Source organism: Coregonus clupeaformis, chromosome 20 (assembly GCF_020615455.1).
Source record: "Coregonus clupeaformis isolate EN_2021a chromosome 20, ASM2061545v1, whole genome shotgun sequence".
Classification (NCBI taxonomy): domain Eukaryota; kingdom Metazoa; phylum Chordata; class Actinopteri; order Salmoniformes; family Salmonidae; genus Coregonus; species Coregonus clupeaformis.
The window spans coordinates 20,154,662-20,172,093 of NC_059211.1; the positions used below are offsets into that span (position 1 = coordinate 20,154,662).

The 17,432-nt window shown below is 43.3% G+C and overlaps 2 protein-coding genes across 2 annotated transcripts; one reads left to right on the top strand and one right to left on the bottom strand.

The window, feature by feature from the left end:
• Positions 1-40: 40 nt before the first annotated feature.
• Positions 41-3,221, top strand: LOC121532734 (proline-rich protein 36-like). Its single transcript, XM_041838525.2, has 2 exons — positions 41-1,426; positions 2,354-3,221. The coding sequence occupies exons 1-2, from the start codon at positions 227-229 to the stop codon at positions 3,143-3,145; spliced, it is 1,992 nt and encodes a 663-aa protein (XP_041694459.2). The 5' UTR covers positions 41-226; the 3' UTR covers positions 3,146-3,221.
• A 1,156-nt stretch (positions 3,222-4,377) lies between these two features.
• LOC121533623 (myeloid-derived growth factor) lies at positions 4,378-16,811 on the bottom strand. Its single transcript, XM_041839736.2, has 6 exons — positions 16,571-16,811; positions 12,498-12,548; positions 12,191-12,252; positions 11,857-11,938; positions 5,745-5,817; positions 4,378-5,350 (listed from the first exon to the last, which is right to left on the bottom strand). Exons 1-6 carry the CDS (start codon positions 16,712-16,714, stop codon positions 5,271-5,273), a joined length of 492 nt encoding a protein of 163 aa, XP_041695670.1. The 5' UTR covers positions 16,715-16,811; the 3' UTR covers positions 4,378-5,270.
• Between the last annotated feature and the right edge of the window lie 621 nt (positions 16,812-17,432).

Sequence of the window (17,432 nt, forward strand, 5' to 3'; positions counted from 1 at the left end):
GAAAGCGAGTGAGAGGGAGACACAGGCTTGGACAGGAAAAGGGAGCAAGTGGGTGGGGGTCTAAGGAGAAATAAGCGGAATACATTTTTGGGGAGAAAGAGGGAAAGAGCAGGAGAGAGAGAAGTCAATGAGAAAAACATTCCATGTGAATGGCAAGGGCGGGAAGCTGGAGGAAAAGCTCATTCTTTAAGGAGTCTTTCTCTGGGACTGCTGGACTGCTTCTATCATGTTCTCAGACACCAGAGCGCCTGGGGAGCACAGAGGCGTTCAACACAGCAACCCTCATCTCGACCTCTGGCTTCACAATGGACTCAGGGCCCACCACAGTAAAATGGGACTCAATGGGCAGCGCAGGCGGGCTGACGCCAACCTTACCTATCCCAACAGAGCCAAGGAGGTAGGCTTTACATCACAAGAGGTGATGAACAACATACATGGGAAGGAAAGGACGGGTCCCCATTTGAATGAACTGGGTCTGGAGGCTAGGAGACAGCACTTCGGCTTGTGGGAGCATCATGTGCAGCCAGATTTGAGCAGCCAAGCGGGCAGTCCTTCCAGGTGGGGCCATGGCCAGTCTCCAGAGCCAGGCCTGAGACACAGGTCATCTGTCAGGGACCACTACACAGAATGCTCCTTTGTTGGGAACCCCCGCCAGACTTTACCACACCCTTCAGTCAGGAAGTACGTGAAGGCCCCCGTCCTCTGCCCCGCTCCGCCAACACAGTTCAAAGGTCAAGACGGCTGTAAAGTGCCTGTTTGTTTGGAGGACCAGCTTTGGGGCTATTCTAGACAGACTTGTCAGAAAGACCTTCATACATCCAGCTGGGTGGATTCAGCCACAGCCACACAGGGCTTACCAAGACACCAGAGTTTCAGTTCCACCTTGAGTTCCAACAAAAAGAATGTCCGAAACAGCCAGAGAGACTTGACTAGACCTGTAAGCGGACCAGAGACCAAACTACACCAGAAAGACTTGACTAGACCTGTAAGCGGACCAGAGACCAAATTACACCAGAAAGACTTGACTAGACCTGTAAGCGGACCAGAGACCAAATTACACCAGAAAGACTTGACTAGACCAGTAAGCGGACTAGAGACCAAATTACACCAGAAAGACTTGACTAGACCTGTGGAGGGTTACAATGGACCCAGCTCTCTGCATGAGGTCATCTTCTCCACAGAGGTTCCTCAGAGAGATATGGGAGGTCCCACTCTCAAACCTCAGCAGAGTCCCAGTAAGCCCTGTCCCGCCCCAGAGGACGTCCAGACCAGGCCCCCCAGTGGTGACCAGGGCTCCAGGAGTGGGTCAGGCCTGACTGGGTCAAAGAAGCACCAGAAGGTGGTCCGGGATCAGATCCGGAAAGTGGTGGAGAACTTGGAGGAGGTTCTAGGAGGCCTGAAGGACATCCATCAGGAGATGAAGGAGGTAAAGACATTTCTGTTTGCCTATAAGTTACAGCTAGGGTCTGTCTTTGATGCAAGGATTTTAAGTTGTTTCTGAGGGAGAGAGAGATCCTGGTATTGTCATTTAGCCTCCAAGATATTCCAGCTAGGTTCTTTTGATGTTCCTTTGATATTCGTATAAACAAATTATCACGCTATTTCAGGTCCTGAAGGGACTGTTAAAGAGCAGTTGTACCGTGGGCTATTTTTGCATGTTCCAGAAAGACCATAATCCCAGTCCCTACTTTGTTACTTTTACATACATTAAAGAGGCGTCTACATTGATATACACTGTTATTCCTGCACTCAGAATCACTGCTTGCAAAGTATCTATCCACCACAGTGTGACAGTCTTTCTATGAAACAGCACAGAGGTGAAGTTTTCACTGAATTTTTAAAGGTAGGAAGTGGCGTTCGCTATGCTCTATTTACCTAATGTATGCAATGGTTGAAAGTGATGCTCAGCAGTGGTACCCTCTCCTCTCCAGTCCCTCCACCACCAGATGCTGAAAGGGGAGCAGCTGGAACCATGCTTTTAATCCATTTATGGAAATGCCTTAACCTTGCCTCTCATCCTGTAAAAGTGACATGTAAATCGGCCCCTCTCAGCATCAGTGCAGCCTGAGAGCGAGGGTATTGTAAATGTTAGAAAGTTGAATAAATGTGTGGAGAAACATCCAGCAATGCTGTTGTAGTGTGGTCACGGAAAATCTCTTCCCAGACCAGAAGGTCAGGGACCTGAAGGAAGACACCAACGAATTTGAATAGTTAAGTGAGAAAAACAATTTGTTTAGCAACAGCACGAGCACACAGAACAAAGGTTGAGGCAGATCAAACTTTTTCTCCAGTCTCATTTTCTTCCCATCTCTCCAGCCCCATCTCTGACCGTGTAGCCTAATCCCTCTCACAGGTGGTACAGCAAATTGAGCTGCTGACCTCATCCATTGACCTGAGTGAAGAGGAGGCCAGCCCCAGCCTGCCCATCGACAGCAGCTCCACCTCCAGCTCCAGTGGAGTGGCGAAGGGCAGCAGCCACCAGAGGCTCAGGGGTGTGGAGGCCAGGCAGGGGGAAGCAGCTCTGTCTTCCCCCATCAGGACTAACTCACATCAGCCTCACAACCCTGCCTCCAGCCCGGTCTGCCTCCCCCACCAACCTGCTCCCAGCCCTCATAGGAGTAGCCCTGTTTGCCCTCCCACCCCTGTTCTTTCCCCCCTCAGTACCAACCCACCTCACCCCAACACCCCTGCTCCCTCAGTCAAGAGTCAGCGTTACCCACACAATCCTGCTTCTTACCCCAAAAAGAGCAGTCTACATTACCCCCTCAACCCTACTCTCTTTCACAACCTTGGGCTTTCCCCCAAAAAAAGTAGTCCCCCTCCTCATCCCTCTGCCCTTGGTCTTTCTGTCACCATATCGACCCAAGCAGGGCCACCCATGGTGGAGCCTCTCCCTGTCAGCCAACCCAGAGACCCTGAGACCCAGACCAGGGTGGAGGGGCTGAGGCCAACATCTGCTAAATCACTGGGGCTAACCCAGGGCCAGGTGGCCCCTCATGGCCCAGGGAGAGTTCCAGGGCCCAGGGGCCGCAAGCCTCCTCCTTACCCGCACAATGGAAACTTTGATCGGGCAAGTAAAGGAAAGGACCCCAGGAAGACTCCCCCATACACTGTGAAAAGAAGGCTGCTCTCGACCACGGTGTGAGGGAGGCGGTTGGATGGATGGAGCCACAGCCAGAGCTGCAGGAGTAGAGGCCAAGTTTCCAAGGTGACGGGAGGCGTCTCGGGTGAGTATATGTCAGCAAAGCCATGCCGCGTTTGTGCTGACACCCTGTCCCCCTTCCTGCCTTGGCTCTGACCGAATCTTAATAGGAGGATAAGAGACAGCAACAGCTGGCTCCACTGCACTTGTAAAGACTAGGTCCCGATGCAGATGCTCACATTGCAGGATATTGACAGGGCCAAATAGGAAGTGAGAATGCCTCTTTGGCGTCACGTGTCTCTTGGCTGACATGGTCACCCTGTGCTTGGATGTGTGTCAGGGTGAGACGGGGACAGAGACAGGGGGGCAGCTGGTCATTAGTCCTATCCTTCAAAGGGCCCCTGGTGGTGACACTATTGCATTTCCACTGCCTCTAGCCTGAACCCCCTCCTCCACAAGCACCATCTGTTCCCTGTAAATGTCAGTCAGGAGATACAGAGGAAGAAAGAGAGACAGGGAAATGCAGGCCAAACTGTCTGAGAGCATTTATGAGAGAGAAGTCATGACTCACTCATTGGGTCGTATCATCGTGTCCGTAGTTCAGAAGCAATCTAAATGTATCACAGTTGTTGTAAAATGTCATTGAATGTTGTAGATCATAAGTGTTTAATTTGATGCCCTCTTGTAGACTTGACATGTACTTCAGCAGATACATTTGGGACTGGAAACATGGTTCTAATCAGGGATCTTAGGAATACATGACAATGCAATTTTAAACAATGTTGGCTCTGGCTATGTTTTCTGATGGTTAAATAGACACAGGAAAGTTCAAAGTAAACAGTTCTAGTAGTAACAGATGGACAATAGTAATTACGTGTTTATAGTTTGGTTAGAGAGAGGCAACTCAACCAACAGAAAGTGAAACATTGGCAAATAAAGGTGCCATTGTAGTAGGAAGGGAAAACAATGTATTGCCAAGACTGATGTGCACACATATACATTTGTAATGTCCAAAAACTTTAAGCATTTTGAATTACTTTGCGTAGTAGCTCCATTCTTATGTGGAACATTAAGTTACACTGTAGGTCTATGGAATCTACTGAACTGAAAATGTGTGCACTGTAAAACATCAGCACACTGAACTTTTCTGAAAGTAATCCAAGCTGACAACCATCACGAAGCAGGGACTTTCTGATCAAGCACAGCTCTGTCAAAACAAAACATGAGAACAAACATTTCACATTCCCAGACATGACTTTTATTGGAGCATAAGTTGCACACTGTGAATCAGAACACAGTAGAAAAGACAATTTAAAAAATAAGTAACTTTCTGTTTGTCTGTCTCTCGATGCCTGTCAGCGCCTTGTGGCATTTCCTGTTGGGACCCCAGGGACTCTCGCTGGTGAGGAGGGGGACTCCACTATCAACACAGAGGTCCTCCTCTGGACAGACAGGGATAAACCTGGATGGATATGGTACGTGCTGCTAACTAACTTTCCCATACATCAATGCAAGACAGTACATCTCTAATCCTGGTGGGCCAAATTAGCATCTGTTCTAAAACTCAACCTAGCTTCATTAAGACTGTTGGTAGGAGTGAGAGAGGAGGGAGTAAAACTTAATCAACCGCATTGAATGATGATTGGTTGGTTGAATCAGGTGCTCCATGCTCTATCTAGATCAAAAGCACAGAGAAACTGGGCTCACTGCTCTACTCTGTCTGTGTTAACCATTTACTTGCAGAGAGAAGCAGCAGATTGGAAAAACATAATTGTGTTTACGTGTGCACGATGAAGCCAATAGATCACTCACATTTCCCTGGCTTAGCATAAGAATGATAAATCCTCTGACCCTACATCTCTCTACACCCGCCAAGATCAGACATCCTCATACAGTAAAGCCATATTCCTAAAAATAAAATAAAAAAAATAAACGATAGACTTATTGAACAGTAAAGTTGTAGACCACCAAGCTGACAGGCTGTAACTCATTACTGTATCGTCCTTTGTGTTTGAATGCCATCCATTTGCCATTGTAGTGGACAGTAGGGTACATTGGCCTGTCTTGAGAGCTCGCCTGGGTGTCACGATTGGACGATATGACAATAGTCATTCAAATTTCCAGCCAATCAGAGCTCATCGTGTCGTGTCCGGCCAATAATGGTCAGTTTGGAGAGCTCAGCGCGGAACTTCCCATCTTTGTGGGTCACTGGAAGGGCGATGGGAGAGGAAATTAGTTACCGCATCATCATTACATTTACATTTTAGTCATTTAGCAGACGCTCTTATCCAGAGCGACTTACACTATCTTTTTTTTTTTTTTTCCCATACTGGCCCCCCGTGGGAATCATAACACAAGTACAACGTTCAATCAAAAACAACATTCAGTAAATTGTTATAATATATTGTAGATTAAATCTTCATATTGGAAAATCATAGCAATGATGGCAGAATGTCAACAACAACATAGTATAATTCCATCCACTTTTGTAGGAAACTCTTCATTCCAGACAATTGGGTAAAAAAAAAAAGAAGAGTTTTGAGCTGCTGTGACAGACAGATGGAGTGCAGTAGATCAGCAGTAAGCAGACTAGTCATCTCACCTGTAGAATCTCCCACAGTGAATTCATCTTCCTTCAAAGTCACATCCCTCTGTCCTCCCGCTGCAGTCTGGGACTGTAGAGACGATGACGGGCAGAGATGAGAGCAGGGGATTGACGAGAAAATAAATAACAAACAAGGGAAAGGGTTGGTGAATGGAAAAAAGAGAAACTCATCATGGCAGAGGCAAGGAGAGTTACAGTGGAGTGACAAGGTAGAGAAGTTGCTTTGCTTTTTAGGAGCGCTGGATATTTTTATCACAACATTTAGTGAGTGTTATTTTTTCTCTCGGTCTTTTCACAGGGGACAGTGCCGGCAGGAGGAGAGGTTGAAGAGTGCTGTTCTGGTGACAGTATCTGTCTGGGGCTTTGTCCTTGCGAGGGAGGCTGTTCAAGGAGAGCCCTGTGGGAGAGCGGTGTGTGCTGCGATGTACAAAGCCTCCTCCCCTGTCAGACTCCTCAGAACAGTGTTTCAGAACAATGTTTCAGAACAGTGTTTCCCTGAATGGAGTTTTGGGAACCACTGGTGGGTTGTCATTGATTCATGTGGAGTTGTGGTGGGAAACTGGGTCGTGACTACAATCACTGGTCTAGTTTACTTAGTAAATCAGAGGGAGATAACAAAAGCTTATGGTGGGTGGGTCGCAGCACAAACAGTTTTGGGAATCACTGCGTGCAATTTACATGTGATGCGACTAATCTGAGACAGTTGCCTGTACTCTGAACACAGCAGCATTTACTTGAGAGAATAATAAATTGTTAGATCTGAATGCAACATGCTAACAATGTATTCTCTGACTGCAATACATATAGTTCTCTCAAATACACTCCCCTACAGAGCCCATAAGGGGACACAGGGGCCCGTGCCCCCTCAGATTTGTCCTGTTAAAAAAAAAAAAAAAGATTGTTGCATTTTTTGTTGTCGTTTCTCTGTAATACTACTAGCCACCTAGCAATTTTATAATGTTTGCTTTAGCTAGCCCAGATAGGTTCCCAATCTCCCAACCTCATAACTAACTACCAAGAAGCCATTTCAGGCTATCAATCAAGTTAGAGTAGCTAGCTTGTCTATCTTAGCTGGGATGCCTAATGGCAAGGTTGGTAATAATAATAATAATAATAATAATATGCCATTTAGCAGACGCTTTTATCCAAAGCGACTTACAGTCATGCGTGCATAAATGTTTGTGTATGGGTGGTCCCAGAGTTCAAACCCACTACCCTGGCGTTACAAGCGCCGTGCTCTACCAGCTGAGCTACAGAGGACAACTGGTAGACTTTAGCAATTACTAAATGTACTGAATAAGACTCACTTCTTTCAATCTTTTAATTTGGCTCTATACGCCAGCATTTTGGATTTGAGATCAAGTGTTTTATATGAGATGACAGTACAGAATGTCACCTTTTATTTGAGGGTATTTTCATTCATATCTGTTTTACCGTTTAGAAATTAAAGCACTTTATGTAGGTCATCTAGTCCCCCCCTATGTGAAGGTGTCAAGTATTTGGACAAATTCACTTATAGTGTATTACATTCAGTCAAACATTTAGTATTTGGTCCCATATTCCTAGCACACAATGACTACATCAAGCTTGTGACTCTACAAAGTAGTTAGATGCATTTGCAGTTTGTTTTGGTTGTGTTTCAGATGTTGTTGTGCCCAATAGAAATGAATGGTAAATAATGTATTGTGTCATTTTGGAGTCACTTTTATTGTAATTAAGAATAGAATGTTTCTGAACACTTCTACATTCATGTGGATGCTAACATGATTATGGATAATCATGATTGATTTAATAGGCCTACACTATGGGGTCTATTTTAACAAACCTAATGCAATGTCAATCTTAGCGATGGCACTACGGCTATAGAAATCAGAAATATTTTAGCTATTTTCACTGCAGGAATTATGAGTTCCATGAAATGGCTGGGTTTTGATGGCTTAAAGGGATACTTTGGGATTTTGGCAATGAGGCCCTTTATATACAATACTTCCCCAGAGTCAGATGAACTTGTGGATACCATTTTTATGTCTCTGTGTCCAGTATGAAGAAAAGTTAGTAGTTTCGCGTGCCAATGTTAACTAGCGTTAGCACAATGACTGCAAGGAAGTCTATGGGTATCTAGCCATTGTCTCAAATTCTGTTATTGATGTCTTTGCGTTGTCATCAACTCCGGAATATTCTCTTTCTAATCCATTGTGGATTGATACAGTTTATTAAATAGCATAGACTACAGTAAGGAGTCATAGTAAAAAAAAGAAACATCCAGTGTTTGCTCAATATGTTTGGAGTGTTGGCAGTCAACATTGTTGTAATTTACTTCAACGATTATAGGCCTTGACACTTCTCAAATAAAACACAAATACTAGGCTCCCGTAAATTGTATAGTACAGTGCATTCGGAAGGTATTCAGACCCCTTCACTTTTTCCACATTTTGTTACGTTACAGCCTTATTCTAAAATTGATTAAATTAAAAATGTTCCTCATCAATCTACACACAACACCCCATAATGACGAAGCGAAAACAGGTTTTTAGAATTTTTTGCAAATGTATTGAAAATAAAAAACAGAAATACCTTATTTATATAAGTATTCAGACCCTTTGCTATGAGACTCGAAATTGAGCTCAGGTGCATCCTGTTTCCATTGATCATAATATAATAATAATAATATAATATGCCATTTAGCAGACGCTTTTATCCAAAGCGACTTACAGTCATGCGTGCATACATTTTTGTGTATGGGTGGTCCCGGGGATTGAACCCACTACCTTGGCGTTACAAGCGCCGTGCTCTACCAGTTGAGCTACAGAGGACCACCATCATCCTTGAGATGTTTCTACAACTTGATTGGAGTCCACCTGTGGTAAATTCAATTGATTGGACATGATTTGAAAGGAACACACCTGTCTATATAAGGTCCCACAGTTGACAGTGCATGTCAGAGCAAAAACCAAGCCATGAGGTCGAAGGCATTGTCCGTAGAGCTCCGAGACAGGATTGTGTCGAGGCACCGATCTGGGGAAGGGTACCAACAGACATTGAGGGTCCCCAATAACACAGTGGCCTCCATCATTCTTAAATGGAAGAAGTTTGGAACCACCTAGACTCTTCCTAGAGCTGGCCGCCCGGCCAAACAGAGCAATCTGGGGAGAAGGGCCTTGGTCAGGGAGGTGACCAAGAACCCGATGGTCACTCTGACAGAGCTCCAGAGTTCCTTAATTATGGCAAATTAATTACGATATTTGTGAGGAAGAAAAAGGCTACAGATCATCCTTTCCATCTGATCCTGCAACCCCCGCCTCATACAGGTAGGCCATATGATCCTGCTTGCTCTGGACTCCAGAGAAGTAACAATGTTACATGATATCGCCAGTTGATATTGACCGCTATGAATGACATTCAGCTCAAAATGCAGGTCTAAAATGCAGTTAATTTCTGTATCTTGCATTTTGAAAATGCATCACCGTTTATGACTAATGACAGGCTACATTTACGCAGCGATTGTTGACCCTGTGTGCGTGTCACTCTGGGTTCCACCAGAAGGTTCTATCTGACACTTCTGAAGTAGACATGTTCAGTTTTTAAGAAAACTGTAGCCATTTGAATACATAAATGGCCCCGTGTAGCTCAGTTGGTAGAGCATGGCACTTGCAACACCAGGGTTGTGGGTTCGTTTCCCACGGGGGGCCAGTATGAAAACGTATGCACTAACTGTAAGTCGCTCTGGATAAGAGCGTCTGCTAAATGACTAAAATAAAAAAATAAAAAATGATTGAATAACACTTTTACCAAGATAGTCAGAACACATCAAATACATTAAGAAATGTATTATGATCATCAGACAAATTACTGCCATCACTGAACAATGATGTGCCATCATTTACTTTAAGATTTCTGACAGTTTTTTTTATGCTGGCTAGACTAGCCTAGACCATACTTAGTGGGAGATGGCAAAGATGTGTTCTGATGGGTCCGTCTGTATTTGTTCAAGCTGGTGATTGGATTGCAGATAGAACCTTATAGTGCCAAGTTAAAATGGGTTAATGCAGATAGAACTTTCTAGTTTTTCATTTTGTCTGTGAAGTTAGATTTTTTCAACAAAGTAAATTGTAAGTGAAAATTTCCAAACTAGAAAGTTCTATCTGGTATGAAGAATCATCTAAAGATCTATTATGTGACTAACTCATTTTTTACAAAAACATCAGATAGAACTATAGTCCCAAGGTTTCGATTTGTAGGTGAACAAGTCATTGCATGTATAGATTTTTTTTACTTGACTTGAAAAAACTTGACTCGACTTGCTCTTTGAATGTACAACTTGGACTTTATCCCTTTCTTCTTGGGACTCGACTTGAGACTCTGACCTTGTGACTTGAGACTTGTTTGTGGCTCGAATAATAGTGACTTGGTCCCACCTCTGGGCGATTACAGGACTGAATAATTTGAATATGTTTGGAGGAGTGCGTCTTTGGTAACCGGACAAGAGGCGCTCTTTGAAAATGGGGATGGATACAAGCCGAATGAAGTAGCCTTTGCACTGCAGCTAGGCCTATGTGAATTATGAATAATGCAAAAGCATGTCGGCAAAAGCCTCACGAGTAGACCACTTAGAAACCTTTTATGGATAGGCTATTTGGCTAATGCATGGCCAGGATAAGAAAGATACTAGATGCATTGCTGTTGAACCAGCTTTCATTATAGTAGGGTAAGGGTAGCCTATAAGGGCTTGTTTTTTAATCAAACGAAAAACGAGCAATTGTTACAGGAAAATAACTTCAATGTTTCTAAATACGAGTGTCAATGGATCATCTCATCTGTAGTTCCATGATGGTCATATAGCCAACATGGAGGGGGTTTTATGCACATCCAAAATAATAGGAGCTGGCTAAAATAATGTACAATTACCTACATAGATACAGTAAAAAGAGGATACTCCCAAACGTTATATTTTAATTAAGCTTTGGTGATTAAGATACATTTCAAAGCAGTCTCATGAGTCAAACCCTTTATGATAGTATTGACTACTTGGTGAATGCATTGGGCAAGACCCCCAAAAAAACAGCCTTCGTTGAGAGGAGGCAATGGTTTTTAATAACATTAAATGGGGAAAAAAAACATGTGTTTTTTATGTTTCTAAATATCAGGTTTATGGACACAAAAATCTATCTTGTTCCATGTACATATGGGCAATGTGCGTCACAGCTGGATAGGCTGCGCTTCCGCTGTCAAAATCCATGCCATAACCAACCGTTAAGACCAGCTTTTGGTTGGTCTTAAAATTTCCCCACCAGCGCTGCCTGAAATTGGCACTTTGTCGCACGTTTTTAAGGACACACCTCAGATATTGCCACCTCTCCCACCTCAACGCAAGCGAGCTCAGGTAAATTACCAATCCTGGCGCTAGGGTTTGAAAACAGAAGAGCGCCGACTTTAACAGGTCGAAATTGCAGACAAGCATGCGTTTGAAAATTGCGCTGGTTTAACGCCAGCTGAAAATAGTCCTAAATGAATGATACCTTCAAATGGAGGGACTAGATACATAAAGTGCTTTCATCTCTAAACGGTAAAACAGATATGTATGAAAATACCCTAAAATAAAAGGCGACAATCTGTACTGTCGCCTCATATAATACATTTGATCTCAAATCCAAAATGCTGGAGTATAGAGCCAAATTAAAACTTTTAGCCTCACTGTCCAAATAAATGCATAGGGGATGTACCTATGTGTGTTGCCATAACAATCTCTTTGATCATCTCTACCCATATAAACCCTATATTAGCTTTGATTTAGCTTGCCAGTAAATCAGGATAAAGACAGACAGAAGTCAGAAAATGTGTAGGAACACACCGGAAACTCAGAAGAAATGTTTCCATGGTGATGTGCAGTTTTACCTCATTATCACTGAGACAGACAATAGCGCACTTGAACCAGGAGACCAGAGGGGAAGACAAGTCAATGCTACAGCAACGATATGCTGATATTGGACAGATATGTTATCTACTTTATACAACAAAACATGTTAGCAAAGTTTCTGCTCCAATGCATTATTATGTAGAAATGCAGATAGGATAGCAAATTAGATGACCCATCTGTATGTTGGATACTTACATATGCGCTGGCATATTCAACCTTGGCTCCTTTCAACTCCGCCTTGAACTGTGTGAAAAACAGGTAGGACTTCCCCTGGGGTCTATCAACAAAAAGGAAGAAAGAAATCAAAATGAAGACAGATTAAATCACTACAGAAGTCTGTTGATTCTGCTATTAGTTATTTATTAGACAAAGTCAAGATGACAAACTGGAACTGATTGAACTGGGACATCTCGGGTGAATAACCACCATGCGACACTTGAATGAGTAAGTAATTCAGTGTACATGGATATCTCTGCATCCTAACATCCATTGTTCAGAGTGTAACCTCACAGACGGATTTACAGCTTACCTCCACACTGAGCAGGAGAACAGGCCGTCGTCATCGCTCAGGCCCACACTCATCAGCCATTGCTGTTAAAACAACACAACATGAATACATGTTATTAGAATATCAATATTTTGATTTTGATTATGTATTCTGACAAAGGTTGAAATGTACTTTCTGGTGATCTACATTAGAATTTAGTTTTACACTTCACACTAGAAACCTATTAATCAGTTTACAGCAGGTAGCCTATGTTTCAACACTAGACTAGAATGAAATGTCCTATTTATTAGGTTGAAAAAAACTCAACTTTAATTAGGATACAACTTACCTCGTTGGTTCCCCCTTGTGATGCATAAGTGAATGAACATTCATATTCTCTCTGTGAAAGTAGTAGTAATTGTAGACATTAATTACATTTTCTTGGTGATTAAATGGAGCCAGGAATGAACATAATTAATAGACAAGACAAATGTGTGTTCATTATTTGTAGGCCTAATTGTTTGGAAGTCAAATGGGATCTTTGGGAGTCAAACAATGCTCATTATTATCTCAAAGATCTGCAATTTGTAATAAATAGGGGCACTTGATTTTCAAAAATGCATAGGCTACTATTGTATATTTAAGCAATAAGGCCCGAGGAGGTGTGGTATATGGCCAATATACCACGGCTAAGGGCTGTTCTTAAGCACGACGCAACGCGGAGTGCCTGGATACAGCCCATAGCCGTGGTATATCGGCCATATATCACAAACCCCCGAGGTGCCTTATTGCTATTATAAACTGGTTACCAACGTAATTAGAGCAGTAAACATAAATGTTTTGTCATACACCTGGTATACGGTCTGATATACCACGGCTGTCAGCATTCAGGGCTCGAACCATTCAGTTTATAATTATGCAATAAGGCCCGAGGGGCTGTGTTATATGGCCAATATACCACAGCTAAGGGCTGTTCTTAGCACAACGCAACACAGAGTGCCTGGATACAGCCCTTAGCCATGGTATATTGGCCATATACCACAAACCCCTGAGGTGCGCTATTGATATTATAAAGAGGTTACCAACGTAATTAGAACAGTAAACAAGTCGTTTTGCATCATACCTGTGGTATACTGTCTCATGGTGCTTCAAGACAACTGGGAACTTGAGAAAAAACTAGGTCATATCATGACGTCAGTCATCTTCAGGTCGGAAAGTCTGAGCTCTAGAAAGATGCCCGAGTTTACGACATGGAATTCCAAGTTGGATGACCATTCAAAACTATTTTTCCCAGTCGGAGCTCGTTTTTTCCCAAGTTCCCAGTTGTCTAACGCACTGAAGTCGGAAGTCTGAGATTTCCGAGTTCCCAGTTGTTTTGAACGCGGCATCATATAACACGGCTTTCAGCCAATCAGCATCCAGGAGCCAAACTACCCGGTTTAAAATTAGGTATTATAAACTGGGTGGTTCGAGCCTTGAATGTTAATTGGCTGACAGCCTTGGTATACCACCGGTATGACAAAACATTTATTTTTACACTGTTCTAATTACATTGGTAACCAGTTTATAATAGCAATAAGGCACCTCGGGGGTTTGTGGTATATGGCCAATATACCACGGCTAAGGGCTGTATCTAAGAACACTTAATGAGTATATACTATATACTATTAGTTCATTTTTTAGTATACTGTAAACGATCAGTATCCTTTCAGTTGAGTGTACTAGCGCGTCGCCTGTCTACTGGAAGTTGATGCTGTTGCTATGCAACTTCTTGCTAGCTTGTTAGACATTTTACGACTTCATTAACAATGTCCATTGAGAACGCACAACGTCTAAACCACTTAGCTAAACTAAGAATGACGTGTATAATCAAGTCAATAAACGTTGGGTAGTTAGTTAGATAGCATATAGTTAATATACTGGCAAGTTCGATGTATTAGTAGCCAACTAACGTTAGGACGGTAGCTAGATAACATATACCGGTACATACAAGCAACTGCTGTAATGATATGCTATGCGGTTCGTAAGGCTAGCAAAGCTAACAAATTGTCAGACAACATAACGTGTAACTTATTTGAAAAGGCATTACTTTATTACATAGCTCAACATTTGTCATAATTAGTTAAAGCAATGAATTTGTATCCGCTCTCGTCGGACTTCGGCTGCATATTTTCCACCACTTTCTTTAAATCTGAAGCTGTTGTGAAGCCACGCCTGTTTTCTGAAGAATTGCATTATGGGACCAAAAGCACGTAAATAGTGTCCACTGCTTGTATACTTCGTATTTTGGCGAATGTAGTACAACACCCGGGAAGTTTTGGCATATGAACTACACTGCTCAAAAAAATAAAGGGAACACTTAAATAACACAATGTAACTCCAAGTCAATCACACTTCTGTGAAATCAAACTGTCCACTTAGGAAGCAACACTGATTGACAATACATTTCACATGCTGTTGTGCAAATGGAAGAGACAACAGGTGGAAATTATAGGCAATTAGCAAGACACCCCCAATAAAGGACTGGTTTTGCAGGTGGTGACCACAGACCACTTCTCAGTTCCTATGCTTCCTGGCTGATGTTTTGGTCACTTTTGAATGCTGGCGGTGCTTTCACACAAGTGGCTCAGGTAGTGCAGCTCATCCAGGATGGCACATCAATGCGAGCTGTGGCAAGAAGGTTTGCTGTGTCTGTCAGCGTAGTGTCCAGAGCATGGAGGCGCTACCAGGAGACAGGCCAGTACATCAGGAGACGTGGGGGAGGCCGTAGGAGGGCAACAACCCAGCAGCAGGACTGCTACCTCTACCTTTGTGCAAGGAGGAGCAGGAGGAGCACTGCCAGAGCACTGCTCAAACAGTCAGAAACAGACTCCATGAGGGTGGTTTAAGGGCCCGACGTCCACAGGTGGGGGTTGTGCTTACAGCCCAACACCGTGCAGGACGTTTGGCATTTGCCAGAGAACACCAAGATTGGCAAATTCGCCACTGGCGCCCTGTGCTCTTCACAGATGAAAGCAGGTTCACACTGAGCACGTGACAGACGTGACAGAGTCTGGAGACGCCGTGGAGAACGTTCTGCTGCCTGCAACATCCTCCAGCATGACCGGTTTGGCGGTGGGTCAGTCATGGTGTGGGGTGGCATTTCTTTGGGGGCAGCACAGCCCTCCATGTGCTCGCCAGAGGTAGCCTGACTGCCATTAGGTACCGAGATGAGATCCTCAGACCCCTTGTGAGACCATATGCTGGTGCGGTTGGCCCTGGGTTCCTCCTAATGCAAGACAATGCTAGACCTCATGTGGCTGGAGTGTGTCAGCAGTTCCTACAAGAGGAAGGCATTGATGCTATGGACTGGCCCGCCCAGTTCCCCCAGACCTGAATCAATTGAGCACATCTGGGACATCATGTCTCGCTCCATCCACCAACGCCACATTGCACCACAGACTGTCCAGGAGTTGGCGGATGCTTTAGTCCAGGTCTGGGAGGAGATCACTCAGGAGACCATCTGCCACCTCATCAGGAGCATGCCCAGGCGTTGTAGGGGAGGTCATACAGGCACGTGGAGGCCACACACACTACTGAGCCTCATTTTCACTTGTTTAAGGACATTACATCAAAGTTGGATCAGCCTGTAGTGTAGTTTTCCACTTTAATTTTGAGGGTGACTCCAAATCCAGACCTCCATGGGTTGATAAATTTGATTTCCATTGATAATTTTTGTGTGATTTTGTTGTCAGCACATTCAACTATGTAAAGAAAAAAGTATTTAAGAAGATTATTTCATTCATTCAGATCTAGGATGTGTTATTTTAGTGTTCCCTTTATTTTTTTGAGCAGTGTATATCAATACTATGACCAATAAGCATACTACATACTCAATTTACGTCACAAATAGTACGGTTAGTATTCGAACACAGCTATTGACTCTGGACAATTACCATGGAGGAAGTATAGCTCTATTCTAGACCAATGAAAGGCCTCCTTGTGGCACTCTGGTAGAGACGTGTCAGCATATCAGAGGTCGTTGCCTCATCATCATGCGACGACCAGAGCCTTTTAAAAATCATCTGGTTATTATTATTATTTTTAGATGGTTTAAATTAGATTTCATTTGTGAGTGGTGCCATCATATGCCTGTTTGTTATTTGAATTAGCTACCATAGCTATGTGAATATCCAACAGCACGATAGCTTGCAGGGAACTATCCGGCAAGTTAGCATGCTGGCTAACCCTCTTTGGCTAAACAGTCAATTCGTATGCATATTTGTGCCACAAACATGATCTAATAGTAAGTTACAACAGCTCCATGACGACAAAATTGTTCTGAGCACATAATGCAGCATACACGACTTCACTAGCAGTACTGTTTACTAGCTGAATGTTGTTGCTAGCTCATGCATCAGCTAGCTAGCTAATATCGTTTACCATTTTCTCGGAGAACGTGTGGACCTCTCCGCCGGGTTTTACGTTGAATTCCACCGTTTTCGTTCGGTCATCGGCACTAGCCAATGCAACTGTTAATGTTACAACCAATAAAGCAAGAAAGGCCAAGTTATTGATGATGGCCATTTTGGTCTACTGCTATCGAATGATACTGAATGGTTTGCCAGAAATGATGTATATAAACCCTGGATGACAGATGCTATGTATTGGCCATTGAGAGGCTTTGAAGCAGCCGGTCGGCCATATTGGCACTCCCGGGTAGGAGCAGTCCTCCATAGGAATGAATGGAATTCTACAGTATTCATTTACATTTTAGTCATTTAGCAGACACTCTTATCCAGAGCGTCTTACAGTTAGTGAGTGCATACATTTTTCATACTGGCCCCCCTTGGGAATCGAACCCACAACCCTGGCGTTGCAAGCACCATGCTCTTCCAACTGAGCTACAGGAGGCCTTTCATTAGTAATCTCTAAAAATTATACTTTAAGGATCATGTTTTTATATATTTTTTCAGATTTATGTTTAGCTCACATAATCTAATTTCAAAGTATGCATTAAGGTGTCTGTAATATAATACATGTGGTAAAAAATTATGTAGACATTAATAAATGCATTTCTATAGCTTCTAAAAAAATTAAACTGTGGGGAGTGCCAAGATGGAGGCATGGTGGCTTCAACACAGCGCCCCCAATAAGTTATCTAGTGTATATATAAATTGATGGTTGGCAGATATGCTGCGTTCATAACAACTGGGAACTCGGAAATCTCTGACCTCAGTGCGTTAATGACACCTGGGAACTCGGGGAAAAATTAGCTCCGACTGGGAAAAATCGTTTTGACTTG